This window comes from Dunckerocampus dactyliophorus, chromosome 1, assembly GCF_027744805.1.
Source record: "Dunckerocampus dactyliophorus isolate RoL2022-P2 chromosome 1, RoL_Ddac_1.1, whole genome shotgun sequence".
NCBI lineage: Eukaryota > Metazoa > Chordata > Actinopteri > Syngnathiformes > Syngnathidae > Dunckerocampus > Dunckerocampus dactyliophorus.
Window position 1 is genome coordinate 15652279 of NC_072819.1, and position 16869 is coordinate 15669147.

Consider the following 16869-nt stretch of genomic DNA (forward strand, 5'->3'; position numbering starts at 1 on the left):
TACCTTTATGCATTCCCACATAGTATCAGCATTTGACACCAAATATGAGGTGAAAGAAAAATGGTAAAAATACAGTAGTAGTCTATCTGTGCGGCATGAGATAAAGTTAGCACACGCACAATGGACATGCATCAAGTGAGACGGATGTAACAGAGAGAATCCGGCCACTTTCAAAATAAAACATAAAAAAAAATGAAATGAAATAATGGGGGTTGGAGACCACTGCTTTAGAGGAATTAATCCGGCCCTGTCAGCAATGGTTATGGGGTAAAAAAAACAAAAAACAGTTGCATATTACATATTATATATAATATATACACTCCTGATCAAAACCAGTTGAATAATTGCTAGAATTTGCATTTTGCACATTTGGATCTTAATAAGGTTTTAAGTAGAGCTACAATATGCAAAAACAAGAAGGGGGAGTGAGACAAAAAGCACTTTAAACTGAAATAGGCTGTTTAGCAGCTGATCAAAAGTTTAAGACAATCGCTCAAAAAATAACAAAAAAAAAAAACCCGAACCAGAACAAAACATTTTCTTAGTAGGACTCAGTAATGAGGAGCTCCACCGTTCTTGTTAATCACTTCAAAAATTGGTTTGGGCATGCTTGATGTGAGTGTTTCCAGGAGGCTAGTGGGAACATTGCTCCAAGTGGTGAAGATGGCTTCAAGAAGGGCATCAACTGTCTGGAACTGATGGCCATTTTTATAAACTTCCCTTGCCATCCATCCCCAAATGTTCTCTATGGGATTTAAATGAGGGGAACATGCAGGATGGTCCAAAAGAGTGATGTTATTCTACCTGAAGAAGTCCTTGGTCAAGCAAGCATTTTGAGCTGCAGCGTTGTCCTGTTGAAAAACCCAGCTGTTACCACACAGACGAGGGCACTCAGTCATGAGGGATGCCCGCTGCAACATCTGCACGTAAGAAGCCGCCGTGTGACGACCCTGCACCACCTGAAGCTCCAGTGTTCCACTATATGAAAAAGCACCCCAGACCATGATGGCCCCCCTCCACTGTGCCAGGTAGAAAACATCTCAGGTGGGATCTCCTTGTCATGCCAGTAACGTTGGAAGCCATCCGGACCGTCAAGGTCACATTTTTTCTCATCAGAGAACAAAACTTTTTTCCACCTTTCAATGTCCCATGTTTGATGCTCCCTGGCAAAGTCTAAACGGGCAGTTTTGTGCCGTTGAAGGAGACGAGGTCTTTGAATTTGATTTGATCGTCTCACTCTGAACCCAACCCCTCTGGCCCCTCCCACGAGTGGTGAGCTCACTGGGACTGGGGGCACACGTTACCTCTTTGGACTGTGCCCGACCGGGCCCACTTTCATTGTCCAGCCATCCATTTTCTATGCCGCTTCTCCTCATTAGGGTCGCGGGGGCATGCTGGACCCTATCCCACCTGACTTCGGGCGACAGGCGGGGTACACCCTGGACTGGTCATATTAATTAAAAAATGTTTTTTTTGTCTAATTTAAAAAAAAAAAAAAAATTCTCTTAACTTCAGCCTCACTCACAGTAACTTTAATAACTAGTCAGAATATAATCGTCCTTAGCAAAGTGGAAAAAATGTAAATGCCACAATTAAAATTGTATTAGAGTACAGTACTGTACAGTACATACAAATACCAGCTTTGCTTATCAAACCTTACAGATGAAAAAACAGGATTAAAACTAGAAAAGCACTCGGAGAGTGCAGACCTCCGCCAAGCGCCATAGTTCCCCCCATATTGTGATTGACACCATAAATATTAGTCCTACATTTATGTTATCTACATATTTTGATTAATGTTAGCAAGCTAGCAGTGCTGACATGCTAACATTAGCATTCTAACACCTAGAACAATAGTGGCGTTTATATAAGTGTGTAGCTATGCAAATGGATAAAAATGCTACTATGTTAATGTTAGCATGCTAGCAATGCTAACATGCTAACGTTATCATGCTAACACGTGGCATAATAATGCTATGTGTTTATATATGTCTAGCTATGAAAATGGCTAAAAATGATATTATGCTAATGTTAGTATGCTAGCAATGCTAACGTGCTAATGTAAGTATGTTAACACCTAGCATGTTAGTGCTAAATCTTTATATACGAGTCTACCTATGAAAATTGCTAAAAATGCTACTATGTTAATGTTAACATGCTAGCAATGCTAAAATGCTAATGTTAGCATGCTAACACCTAGCATGATAGTGCTGTTTATGTATGTGTCTACCCGTGAAAATAGCTAAAAATGCTTGGCCAAGCGCAGCGCAGCGATTACATTTTTACCGGTGTTTATCTGTGTGTTTGCGTTAAATGTGGAAGTAGTCAGAACTCTTTAGATCAAAGGCATTTTGCATTCCGAAGAGTGTGAAATCTTGGTATGTGGAAAATAGCATGAATGCCCTTAATTAGTTGAATGCTGTGAGGTTGGAACGGTCTGAATCGGTTGAGAAATGTGGAAGTAGCTTGAACTCTTTAGATCAAAGGCATTTTGCGTTTGTTGGAATTTTTGTGCTGTGGCTAATAGCATGAATGTCCTGACTTTGTTGAATGAGTTGATGTTGCAATGAAGTGATTTGGTTGAGAAATGTGGAAGTAGTTGTAGGTAAGGCAGTTTTACGGAAAAACAATCTAAGTTTCTTAATTAAAAAAGTATTTTTTGGCTCTTAATGCTCTTAATGGCAGCCTCACTTTAGCTGGTCATAAGATAACTATTCAATTTTTATCTGGAAAAAGCAGATATCTTCTGTGGAAAACTGATTAAAAATGGGAAAATAAATCACTTTCCTTTTATATTGTAATAATGTACATTTTTGAGTGGTGACATTTTGTAATTATTTTGTCCTTTTTTTTGCTGTTATTTTACTGTTGTTGTATTCCCCCTTTAAAGTGAGTCAGTACAACGATGTACAAAGCCGCAAGTTGAAAGTAATGCTATGATTTTCTTCCCTAAAGGCCTTTGCATGCAGTCACTTTGTGACCTAAAATAGAGGAGGACACTTGTGATGTGTGTGTAAAGATTGAGCGTAAAGTCAGGGGGGTGTCTTGCCGAGGAACACATTTTAGTGTGGGGGTCCGGTTACCAGCACGCCTTCTACAGGAAAGGACTGACGGGAGCTTCATATTGCCGTGACCCAGCACTTGGCATTGCACACTCCCACCAAGCAGCAGTGGTCCTTCACTCCAGTGACCACCACCACCCAACACGCTCATTTCACGCCAGGGAGAGACGTGCACCAAGCAAGTCAACCATGCCGAAGCTTCTGGTACAGGGTGAGTGTGGCCAACGTGAACCCGCACAATTAAAACAGAAGAAGTTGAATGAGATATTTAAAGGTTACTGTTAAAATGTCATGTTCTGTGGTGAAGTTTGGAAGGGGCGGGATTAAAAGAAATTAAAGCGAGCTCTTCTTAATGGTTTATGCTTATGTCAGAGGTCATGCCGTTGTTGCTGCGTTGTATGTTATCAACAACGGGTCACATAGCAAACGTTCTAACTTTAGGAGATGGCGTCATAGTGTAATAATATAGTGTCTTTTTATATATATATATATATGTATATACAGTGTATGTCAACAAACTACATGCAAGAAAAACTACTACATAACAATTCTAACAATTTCAAAAATAATTTAAAACTAAACAATGAAACATCACATATCAACACAGATGAACAGAATTACGTTGATTTCCTGTTCCTGCTCAGCCCACTTGTTGCTAGGCGGCTTTCATAGGCCCCCATCATTTAACTGCCACAAAGTGGCAAACATGACATACAGTATGTCAGTCACGCCCACTAGCTAAAGCTAAAATAAATTTAAAAAAAAAACACTACTATAATATCATCTTACGAGACTCAATTTCTTCATAATTTGTTCCCTCAACTGCAGAGAGGACCAGGCCTGGATAGAATGTTGACACAGTTTAGAAGTCTTCAAGTAACCAAGCCTTGTATTGTCCTAAAAATGCTGTTTTGCCACTTTATGCAATTATTGAATGATTTTATGTTTCTATAATTATTCAAACAAAAACATTTACATAATATTTTAACAAAAAAATATTTTGGTTTGAAATTAAATATGTTTGAAAAGTAAATGGATATACATTTTTTATATAATTTCACAGAATTTGTACATTAAAGCCCCATGTACTGTATTTATTTTTTATGCAAAAAACGTAAGAATTTTTACATGAAAAATAGCTTTCTTGTTTAGAATTTTGTCTATTTTCTTGTGTCGTGTTTTTTGCGCAAAATGAAAATAACTATTTGCTAATACATATGGGTTAGAAATGAATTTTGTTTGCATCATTGTAGGTAAAAAAAAATGCATCAGTTAAAATAACTTATTTATTCAAATTATTATATTAATTAGTAGAACTGTTCACTTATTTGTAAGTTTTATGTCACTTATTTGTACATTCTATGTCATATGGCAAATAATTTATGCAAAGAAAGAAAACCCCTACATAATTTATCTAATGTGTTTAATGCCAGTTTATTTGTTAATATAAAAAATATTTTTTCTTATATCTTGATTTTTTTTTATGAAAAACAAAAAATAGATTATTAATGGAAAAATCCTGACAGAAATGTACTGTCTTTGTTATTTTCTTTTTTAGAAGAAAAAACACAGGAGTTTTTTCTTTTTATGGATATTCCTTAAAAATGTGGAGGTGCAGGATTTTGGTGGTTGGACGGCAGCGGGATACAAAGCCTGTTTTCCTTACATTACCAAGCTGTAATATATGTTGCACTAAGTATTACGGTACACAGCAAAAAATGCAGTTCTAGCCGAGGTATTATGTCATAATGTCAAACATTAAGTATAACATGTATATTTTTTGTTGTAACACTCTCTTTTCTGGGTGGTGCTTCTGTTGGTGGTCATGATCAGGCCAGCATAGTAAGTATGGAGGGTGAGCTGAGAAGACATGGTCCTAGTAATGATAGTGGAATGGTTGTCTTCCAGTAGTCAGTAGGTGCATGTAGGACATATTGAAGCTTTGTGAGACTGCACTGAGGCCATCATGCTGTGCATTGTCCCTTCTCTTCATGTCTCTGCTAGCTAGACCTCTTTTTGTGTCCTTGTCCATCAGCATTTTGGATTGCCAAGTGGTCTTTTAGCGTTGCATGATGTGACACCCGACCGCTATTTCTGCCATCATTAAGACTGTCGTTATCCGCCAGAGACCGACGATAAGATGCGGGCCTTTGCCGAGCAGGTCTTTGCATCCGAGACCAAAGGTGAGGACATCCGCGATGAAATCTCCGTCTTCGACGTGGCTGAGGACTGTCCCATCCTCCACCACGAGATGGCGCACCACCTGCATGCCGACGACGACATCGAGAAGCGGTCGGTTTGTGTCGCATTGGTGGTTTGTAGTATCTGTAATTGACCTTCTTCTCCATTAGGTAAAGCTGCTACACTCTTAATGGTGCTGTGCATTACAATGCATTACATGCCTAGCTTTACTGTCCCGGACAAGTATTAGGGAAACACAAATAAAAAATCAAAATATGACAAAAAAGAACAGTAGTGTTATGAGATTAAAGTTATAAAATTACGAGAAAAGTTGCAATTTTACAAGAATGAAGTTGGATATATTTCAATAAAAAGTAGTCATATTACAAGAATAAAATACATCACTTTTGTCAAAATATTTCTACTTTTTCTACTCTTTCATTCTATTCCAGCTTTATTCTAGTAAAATGATTACTTTATTTGGGGTGTAACAATTCCTTTTAATAACGATTTGATTCATGATTCGCGGCCGCCAATACGATTCAAGGACGATATTGGTTCATTTAGAGCGATACGATCCGAAAAGATTCAGTAACTTTAAATCGATTCAGTAACCTTTTAGCCAAAAATTCAACCAGTGTGATTGTGAAATAAATCCCTGGATACTGGACAGTGCAGTGAAGTTTCCTAGATTCCGTTGTTTTTTGTAAGGGAATCAGGTATAAATTAAATTATGGATATAAACAAACAAGTAAACAACAATTAATGGCAAATGCATTCCTATTTAATTTGAATAAAGTGCAACCAACATTTCAGGTTGGTTTAACAGGAGGTTAACCTTTTCTGCTCTCATTTTCAATATTCAATACATTTTCAATAAATGTAAATGCAAGCAACATTTCAACAGCAGGTTTACCTGCTACTTCTGCTTTTGTTTTTCAACATAAAAATAATACAAATATTAATATCAAAATAAAGCGCAACCAACATTTCTTCAGGTTGAATTAACAGTAGGTTTGCCTGGACGGTCAGCGTTGTGTGAAATCCCATAAAACCTTAGTAGGTGGTTGGAGAGATTTGTCGTGTTGCCGTGGTATTTTTCTTGACCTCCTACAAACAGTGAGCGACTTATTTAGAACATCTCCCTCTTTGCAAAAGCCGAAGTGTTTCCACACACTGGACCGCAGTGGTGGCTTCATTATTTGTTGCTCGCCAGCTTGTTTTCTGCCATCCGCCATGCTGTGTTTTGTTGTCTGCTGGCGTGTGGCGATGACGTCACAGACAGGCAGACTGAATCGAGTAATTTAACAGCTTCATCATCAAAGTGCTAAAAAAACACACATCCATATAAAGCCTGCTGTGCTTAAATCCAATGCTTTATTTCCTAGTATTGATGCAATCGATTGATTACCTTAATCGATGTTAAATTGATACAGTATACTGGAATGGCAACTTGCCGAACACAGATCGATGTAGTTGGATCATAGGAATATAAATCGATGTATCGATGTAGTAGATGAATTGGTACACCCCTAGACATTACTCATAAAATGATGACTTCATTCACATAGTTCTACTTGTTTCTGGTAATGTTACAGCTTTATTCCTATAACACAAGTTTATTCTCCTAATATTACAAATTTCTTAAACAACGTTTTTGTGTAATATTTTGTCTTCATTCTTATGATATTATTACATTATTCCCAGAAAATCTCAACTTCAGTCTTGCAGTATTATGGCTGTAAAATTACTTTTTTCTCATAAAATTGCATCTTTTGTTTCTTAATACCATGTCTTTACTCTTGTAAGATTATTATTACAGTATTCTCGTAAATGTATGTTTTTCTTCTTGTGATATGACGACTATAGTCATATCAAATATCAATGAAGTCTTTTCTCTCATGAAATGATCACGTCATTCACCATTCATTTATTCATTCATAATTATGGCTTTATTGTTGGAAAAATATTTTTTGTATTATTTTTATCACCATTATTATGTATTATTGGTATTTTTGTAATATAACAATGTAATTCTCATACCATTTCAGTTTACAATTACAGTTTCCAATAATATTACAACTTTATTCTGGAAACATGATTCTCGTAATACTACTACCTTATTCCGATAAATCTACTTTGTTCCATAGTATTCCGACTTTGTTCGCAGTAACTAAGACTATTCTCGTAGTGACTTTTTTGTTTAGGAGCAGAATTAGGATTCATTGTTTCCCTAATATATTTTTATATTGTAGTTTTTAGGTCAATATTTAAAACTTCGGTCTTACGAGAAATGGCTACATCCATAAGATGTCCAGTGGGATATGGTTAGGACATTATGGTTGTCTACACCTTCCATTTGTAGCCATGACTGAAAACATTTAAAAGTATTTACCCTCCCCCCCAGCAAGAGGCGCTGTCGCACCATGGCCGTCCCTGCTTCTGCTGCTGCCCACAAGGCCGCTGCTGACCCTGTAGTGTCAGTGGAAGTGGACACGCCCACTTACCTGGAAGTACCTGACTTCCAGAGAGTGGCCATCATTGGAGACTACGCCTCAGGGGTACACTCTTCACCTTCAACCATGCAAAATGTCACATTACCAAATTTGGTCAAGCCCACGTGAACCATGTGATTTCTGCCAGTCAATCAGCAAAAAAGGTCACAGTCACATTGAAAACATAATTATACTGAAGGAAAAGTATATTAAACCGGAATATCATAATTGATATATTGTACTAACTTTAAAACATGTAATTTCACTCACTAATGACATGAGTGAATTTATTTAAATTTTAATAACAAATACATCAATTATTAAATAAAATTATTTAAAACATTTTTAAATGCATATAACACTGCTAAAAGTTTATCATTTTTATCATTTTTTAAATATATATAAAAAAGTATAAAATAGTGTTGTTTTTTGTTTCTTTATTGTACTCGTGGATGTGGCAGGTTTTTCATTACATATTTTGCAATTCCATAAAATATTATGTATTTTTATATTATGTATCTATAATGTATGTGTCAATTAAATGCATTTGATTTTTAAGTGAAAGTTAAGTAAACAGAGTTTAAACAGAAGCCTTGGAATGAAGAACCATCATTTTTATCTTATGGGGTTAATCACTCATTCACATTACAAGATACTGTACTGTATAAAGTCAATAGAAGTAGTTGGTGACAAACTATGTTTGAATAGACACAGTATAATATTTGACATTTAATATATTTCCTAATCATATTGAAATAATTTACATATGTTAAAATAAATACATGTAATTTAAATATTTTAAAAAATATTTAGAATATAACAACATTTTATTGATAATATTTTTTTTAATTACTTTTTTTTTAATGTAAATGACGCTTAAACAAGCATATACACTTTTAAAATGTTAGCACATTTTTTTCACAAGCATAAAGTTGCAAGGTATGTGTAGTTAGTGTTGTCATTGTGGCTCCCGTGGTACTCCCATGGTACACTGGTGCTGTCTTCTCCATCTTCTCATCAGGTTACCATGGATGACTTTGAGCTGTCCTGCAAAGGTCTTTACCGCGCTTTGACCATCAGAGAGAAGTACATGAGGCTGGCCTACCAGCGCTTCCCACGCACTGCCTCTCAGTACCTGCGTGACATCGAGGGGGAGACCTTCAAGGTGGAGGACCAGGTGCAGCCGGGTGAGGACACCTTCAAAAAGAACCACATCTACCGTCACATACGGTCAATATTATTACTGTATTGTTTTTATTTAGTCTTCACTCCGCCTCCGAAGAACGACGATGACCCATTTGAGACAGCCAACCTTCCGGAGAGTCTGGGCTGTGTTGCCCGCATGAAGGACGGTCTGATCTACGTGTACGACAGTGACGCCGCCGCCGACAACCATCAGCCGAGAGACTTGCCCTGTCCTGAATACAACACCTTCATCGACGACATGAACTTCCTCATCGCGCTCATCGCGCAGGGACCCACGTGAGGCTGCACCTTTCTTTATAATAATAATTATCAGATTACATTAATAAATTTTGACTTTACAACATTACAACTTGTTTTGGTAACATTACGTCTTTATCCAAATAACATGAATTTTCTTCTCTCTTAAAAAAGGACATTATGACTTGACATTTTCGTGCTCATCATTTTTTAAACCTCTCAGTGTCATATTTTCTCAGAATGTTTTTTGGGACATTCTAATAAAATGAAAGCCTTTCCTTGTTAAACTATGACTTTATTCACCATTTCTTGCTGTATCGTTTGCTTTTTTGCAGCAAGACGTACACTCACCGCCGTCTTAAGTTCCTCATGTCCAAGTTCAACGTGCATGAGATGCTGAATGAGATGGAGGAGATGAAGGAGCTGAAGAAGAACCCTCACAGGGACTTCTACAACTGCAGGAAGGTAGCCGGTTACTACCGCTACTGATCAGAGTAATTATACACAAACGAGTATTTTCTATGAACCAGGTGGACACTCACATCCACGCTGCAGCCTGCATGAACCAGAAACATCTTCTGCGCTTCATCAAGAAGTCATACCGCGTGGACGCCGACCGCGTGGTCCACAACCTCAACGGACGCGAGGTCACCATGAAGGAGCTCTTTGAGTCGCTCAGCCTGCATCCTTACGACCTCACCGTGGACTCGCTGGACGTGCACGCCGTACGTTGTTGTCACAAGACTTATGTTGAAATATGAAGAGAAGGAAATGATTGTTAATTCAGGGCTAGAAAGCTTGTTGATGCATCACAACAAATCATAGCAATCCCCAGATACTGTGCAAATATGCCACCCTAGTGGCTGTGAGCAGGATAGGTAGAGCTCAGACAAGAATAAATTGGTAACATTAGGAGAGTGAAATCATAAAGTTGGAAAGCTTTTATGATGAAATACATCTATTTCCAAAACATTAAAACTTTAATATGACATTACGTTGAGTTTTTCCACAACATTTCTAATTTCATTTTTTTATTATTACTCATATTATTATGACCTCTCTGAAAAGTGGCAACTACCAATTTTTTTTTGGCCACAATGACGTTTTTTTCGAATAATATTACACCTTTGTTATTGGATTAGGAAACTTTATTCTTTGCAACATTACGACAATTTTGTATTTTTTTCTGCGAATAAAATAGACTTTGTTCGCATAGCATTCGGACTCTGTTCTCTAAAAAATGTCAATTTTTGTCAAGTTTTTTTTTCATTTTCCTACCATTAATTTTTTCTTAGAAAAAAAAATATTTTCTGCAAAATTGTTACAAAAATTTGATCATTTTTTTCCCCATTCTTGTAACATTACGGCTTTCTTTTTTTTCCCAGAAAAGATAACTATTAATTGCACATTTAGACTTTTATTACAAAAAAAAACATGATTTCATTCTCAGATTCTTGGGAATTTTTTAATGAAAATGACAATATTTAGATTTTTTTTTTTCACGGAAAATAATTCGGAGTGACTATTGTTTGCCAAAAAAGATTTCGGACTTTTTTCACGGGAAAAATACAACTGGATTTTTTTGTTTGCAATATGGCGGCTTTTTTTCATTCTCAAAAGCATTACAACTTTTTTCACAAAATTCCGACTTAATATTTTAGCAACATTGGTATTTAAAAAAAAAAAATCTTATAGCATTACAATTTTTTTTCTCAGAAAAGGAAAATGCTTTTTTTTGCGCAAAATTGTGAGTTTTTTCACCAAAAAAGTTCTTCTATGTATTACGACTTTTTTCTTATTTCTTATTCATTCCGATTTTTTTATTTGAAAAAATACAGCGTTATTCCACAACATGGTACTAGGTCTTTACTCCTATAATGCTATGAGTTTTTCTTTGGACAGAATACAATTATACAAATATTACAACTTTTTTGTAACATTCTGGCTTTTTTCTTTGAAAGAAATTGTTACTTTGTTCTCGCAGCATTCCAACTTTATCTCAAAACATTACAACATTTTTCTACAAAAAATGTTTTGGACTAATTCTTATAAAATTCGGGGTTTCTTGGAACATACAAAATTATTCAACATTACCAGAAAAAGTCATAATCTTATGAGAATAAATTCCTAATGTTACAAGAATAAAGTCGTAATTTTAAAGTTAGGACTTTACTTTTTTTTTTACTTTAGTTTTTGCTTTTTTCCAGCTCTGCCACTGACAGAGCAGGTTAAGATACCATGGCCACACTGACAGAAGAAGAAGAAAAAAGATGAATGATTGCAAGAAAATAGGTCTTAACATTATTTCTGTTGCTGGTTAAAGGGCAGACAGACGTTCCAGCGTTTTGACAAGTTCAATGCTAAGTACAACCCAGTGGGAGCCAGCGAGCTGCGTGACCTCTACTTGAAGACTGAGAACCACATCAACGGAGAGTACTTTGCCACCATCATTAAGGTCACTGATTGTCTTATTCATCAGTCAACGAGTTTTCCCTCAAAGAGATTGACTGACCTTTGAAACAAACAGGAAGTAGCCAGTGACCTGGAGGACGCCAAGTACCAGTACGCCGAGCCTCGTCTATCCATCTATGGCTGCACGGCTGCCGAGTGGGACAAATTGTCCAACTGGTTTGTCAAGCACAGAGTCTACTCCCCGCATCTCAAGTGGATGATCCAAGTACCCAGGATCTAGTCCGTTCTCTCCTCCTCTTCCATATTTATATGTCTTATATCTAATTAATGGTGGTGTTTGGTCCTTCTTCCATCTTTAGTGACATCTTCAGAGGCAGGAACTTTGTGCCTCACTTTGGAAAGATGCTGGAGAATATTTTCCTCCCTGTCTTCAAGGCCACAATCGACCCAAAGTCGAACCCAGACCTCAGCATCTTCCTCAAGCATGTGAGCGAGAGTGTGAAAGAAAATGGCTTCCAAGCCATAACTGATGCCTATAATTAATTAGTAGATCATTACAGGCATCATTTACGTTTAAGTGGACTAAATAATGCTTGTCAATGACAACATACTGGATCCCCGTAGAGACTGTGAGGATTGCTTTCCTCGACCTCGAAAACTCCTGATATTTTTGCATAGATACGAATTTGGGATATTATTGTCCATAAAAACAAGCTGAATAATGATTTTTAGTAAACTGTCTCCAGAAATTTCATGCGACACGCTGTCAACTCACTTAAAAGCGGAACTAACAAATCACTAGTCATGCGTTTAGTAGTACATTGCAGCATATGATGGCAGTGCCCAGCTCATTATGTTCATGTCACAAACAATACACGCATTAAAAAGTATTTCCTTTGAGTTTTGCCTTTTATAAAGCATGTTTAAAAATGAGCGGATTAATAATAATAATAACCTCAAAATGCTGCTTCAAAATGAAAAACGTCTTTTTTGCATGTCCAGCGAATGTTGTTGCAGTCAGTGAAATTGGTGTTGAAAGCTAACTCTTTATAGCCCTCCAGGGGGGGATAGTGAGCCAACTTGGGAAAAGGGAGGTATTGAGAATGTTTTGATTTGGAGTTTGGAAAATTGGGTACATGTTAAATGTATGTGTGTTGTATGGTAAAACCTCCAAAAAAGTTACAAATTTGAACATAAGGATGATAGTAATAATTTTGGAATTAATAACAGCACCAGCGCCACACTGAAAGAAAAATATAACAATTACCTTGAAAAATTGTAAAGATACAAGAACATTTTATGAGAATACTTTTTTTTTTGAAAAAGCATGAATGTTATGATTTAAAAAAAAATGTCAACAAGTCATTTTAATTTTTTTCTCGCTAAAGGTACGACATTGTTCTCCTATTATGTACTTTATTTTATTACATTATTTTTATTATCTTTAATCATGTAACACTATGATTTTTTTCTCATAATGCTAATTAATAACAACAACAAAATCATGATAGCAAATAGCAAAGCCATTTCTTAAAAAAATAATCCTCTGACATTATGATTTCTTAAATAATACAAATAATATATAATAGTAATAATAATAATAATCTTTTTTTTATTATTATTTGGTGCCCAGGCCCTAATAAACAATATAATAATACGATACAACAACAGTGTGGAAATTTAATTTCCCCTATAAGTGACTATAATTAGTACAATAAATTCAACGATAATTTAAATGAACATATACAAGAGCATTAACGTATGTTTGTCTCACAGCTTCAACTCCTATATATTTGATGTATTCCACATGAAGCGTTTGCTTCCCTGTGCGTAGGTGACAGGTTTTGACAGCGTGGATGACGAGTCCAAGCACAGTGGTCACATGTTCTCCACCAAGAGCCCCAAACCAGAGGAGTGGGACATCGTAAAGAACCCGTCCTACACTTACTACATCTACTACATGTACGCCAACATCGCTGTACTCAACCAGCTGAGGAGGTCAGTAAGTGAAAAATGATTACGCTATATCTACATTCTGTGTTCATGTTTATGTTGACTGTTGCTGTGTTTTTGTGTTGTTTTCAGACAGCGGGGGATGAACACGTTCATGTTCAGGCCTCACTGCGGCGAAGCAGGCGCCATCACTCACCTGCTGGCTGCCTTCATGACGGCCGACAACATCTCTCACGGTCTCAACCTCAAAAAGGTCACACTCCGTCTTCACTAGAATAGGACAGAATACAATATAAAAGCAACTGTATGAAAAAATGTGAATGGATAATTTCCATACAATTTGAGGTGATACTTTTTTGGCTTCCCCCATTACCCCACATTGAAGTACAATATTTCGAATTTTTTATTTGTATTCTAATACCACCAGAGTCCAGTGCTGCAGTACCTGTACTTCCTGACCCAGATCCCTATTGCCATGTCTCCCCTGAGCAACAACAGTCTGTTCCTGGAGTATGCCAAAAACCCCCTGCTGGAGTTCCACAAGAAAGGCCTGGTGGTCTCTCTGTCCACTGATGACCCCATGCAGTTCCACTACACCAAGGTCTTCTACCGCAACATAGAAACCAGCTTACTAAAACTCAGGTTTGGCTACCATGCTGATGTTTCTTTGTACCCACAGGAGCCTCTGATGGAGGAGTACGCCATCGCAGCTCAGGTGTTCAAGCTGAGCACCTGCGACATGTGTGAGATCTCCAGGAGCAGTGTGCTGCAGAGCGCAATGTCTCATGAGGTAGCATGGCTGGCACATCTTTTTAAAAAGAAACTGTCAAAAATAACTTTTGACAAGGGGCAACGCTGACCTGGCAATTTTCTAGCATAGTATCAGAGCAGTAACAGAGGCGGGACACTGCCTGTGTATAAAAGAGATGCTGGAAAGACACTGGGATATGGTGTGTAGTCTGACGAGGATTTTATACATTGTGTGAAAGCGCACACAGTGGCGGATAAATGCCGGATTTTCTTTTAGGGCTCTTGCGTGACTATTTTGCAGGATTTCTGTGTGTTAAGATGCTTTCGTGTGTGATTGACAGGTGTCATGGCATGCCGGAAAGACGGGACAGGAGTGTGAAGTTTAACACCTCACACTCACTTTACCCGCCCTGTTGTGTTGAACGCAATTGTCACTGTCCGACAAGTGTTTTGTACATCGTACCAGACGCTGTCGCACATACTGTATAATGATCTGGACGCTTTCACACAATGGTCGATAAATGACAGATCTTACGTTAGACCTCTGATGCCCTGCCTCTGACTTTTGATTAGCTGAGCTCTCATTCACACAGCACGCAGTTAATCTGCTACACTACATGGCAGATTTTCTGGTAGGGCTCTGATGTGGAAATGATGCTGGATTTCTGTGTGAAAGAGCCTTACGTGTGTAATTGCCGAGTGACCAGCCCAGGATAACCCCCCTGTAACTGGCCCTTAGATAACTGAGGTCTCTTCCCTACAGCCTGAAGTTGGGAATCAATCTTCTGGCTTCGAAGGTGGTATCAGGGCAGTAACGGAGGCGCGATGCTGCCTGAGTGAAAGAGTATTCTGCAATGGCTGGACGGGGGTGTGATGTTTAACACCTGACACTTCTAGCAATCGCCACTGTCCGTCACGTATTCATTGCATGTACTAATGTTGTCATGCGTGTTATTGCTGTGTCACATGAGAAGACTCTTTAAATCCTGCAAAATTGGGGCATCAGAGCTGTACTTTTCACACAGACCTCAGGGAAGTGGGCTATTAGGGAATAGTGAACTTCAGGTGTTAAACTTCAGACCCCATTCCCAGGATTACGGAATAACCTTGCACTTACGCGGCATACTGCCTGTGTTGCGGCACTGAGACTACCTCCAGAGCAGGAAAATAGCTTGGTCGACTTGCCTACTATTTACATGAGGCAATGTAGTGATTCCTTACTCTTGATTAGCACCTCTGCTATTTTGTGTGTGTGTGCTTAGGAGAAGAGTCACTTCCTGGGCCAGCACTACCTTAAAGAGGGTCCTGAGGGCAACGACATCCGTAAGACGAACGTGGCCCAGATCCGTATGGCATACCGCTTTGAGACACTGTGCTACGAACTCAACCTCATCAAAGAGGGCCTGAAGGCTGAATAAAAGTAACGCGCACACAAGTGGAAATGAATGCCATTAGAGAGACGCTGATGTTGTTTCATTTGGAGACTTGGTGATGACCATAGTGTGATCTTCTTTATGGAGGTGCATCATGTACAAGAATGAAAGCGCATTAAAATGAGAAAAACAACTGTGTCTTATAGCATTACTTGCCCCTGGGGCAGTTAATGATTAAACCAGGGTAATAAAGCAACATTATTTGTGTTACAATGTTGACTCAGCAACTCTATTCACATGCTTTGTTGTTCTTGCGCCAAATCCACTTTTGCAGTGTGACATGCAAGAAGCCAACAAGGCAAGTATACATCAGCTATTTGCTCTTTCATTCTTTCTCCCAACAAATGTCAGCTAATTTAATGGCTAAAATGTGCTAAAATATAAACATACAATGTATGAAAGACATGTTTCGCAGGGCACATGAATGCGACAGCAACTGCAGTTGACAGCTCCAAGAAGCGGGAGTGATGACATCACCACCAGATGCTCAACTTTCTCGCACTTTGACAAACTATCTATCCTATACATCAACTTTATTAATCCCTAGAGGGAAATTAAGGAATTCTTCGATCCAGTTTTTGCTCATGTTTAATTTTAAAATCTCACTGAAATTAATAGCTGATGAAAAAAATCTCAATACATGTAAAGTAAAAATACAATAAATACGCATAACATGAACAATTAACAATATTTGGAGTGCCAACTGTAAAATTGTAGAATACGTTATCAATCTACACATTCTCTATTCCTTTTCTACCTTAGAAAAATAAGAATGACCAATATTTCACTTAAAAACGATATACTTGACAAAGCAGTTAACCCCCCAATAATAATCAAATGCAAAAATACAAATAATATAAATTAAATATCCATCCATCCGTTTTCTATCCTGCTTCATCATTAGAGTCACGGGGGTATGCTGGGGCCTATCCCAGCTGACGTCGGGCGACAGGCGGGGTACACCCTGGACTGGTCGCCAGCCAATCGCAGGGCACATATAGACAACCATTCACACTCACATTCATACCTATGGACAATTTAGAGTCGCCAATTAACCTCACCTGCATGTTTTTGGGAATGTGGGAGGAAGCCGGAGTACCCGGAGAAAACTCACGCGCACACGGGGAGAACAGGAAAACT

The 16869-nt window shown here is 37.9% G+C and overlaps 1 protein-coding gene across 1 annotated transcript; it reads left to right on the forward strand.

Moving 5' to 3' along the window:
- The first annotated feature begins 2285 nt into the window (after positions 1 to 2285).
- On the forward strand, positions 2286 to 15851 carry ampd1 (adenosine monophosphate deaminase 1 (isoform M)). Its single transcript, XM_054789996.1, has 15 exons — positions 2286 to 3273; positions 5189 to 5354; positions 7651 to 7804; positions 8760 to 8925; positions 9001 to 9220; positions 9517 to 9646; positions 9712 to 9906; positions 11505 to 11636; positions 11709 to 11872; positions 11953 to 12079; positions 13428 to 13591; positions 13679 to 13799; positions 13974 to 14147; positions 14226 to 14336; positions 15559 to 15851. Exons 1-15 carry the CDS (start codon positions 3252 to 3254, stop codon positions 15712 to 15714), a joined length of 2202 nt encoding a protein of 733 aa, XP_054645971.1. The 5' UTR covers positions 2286 to 3251; the 3' UTR covers positions 15715 to 15851.
- Positions 15852 to 16869: the final 1018 nt, after the last annotated feature.

Bases quoted from the DNA above. Each gene is read 5' to 3' on its own strand.
- ampd1 (XM_054789996.1), top strand. From the start codon at position 3,252: ATGCCGAAGCTTCTGGTACAGG. The intron at 9,221-9,516 runs GTGAGGCTGCAC...GCTTTTTTGCAG, and splicing joins CTCATCGCGCAGGGACCCAC to CAAGACGTACACTCACCGCC. The intron at 9,647-9,711 runs GTAGCCGGTTAC...TCTATGAACCAG, and splicing joins ACTTCTACAACTGCAGGAAG to GTGGACACTCACATCCACGC.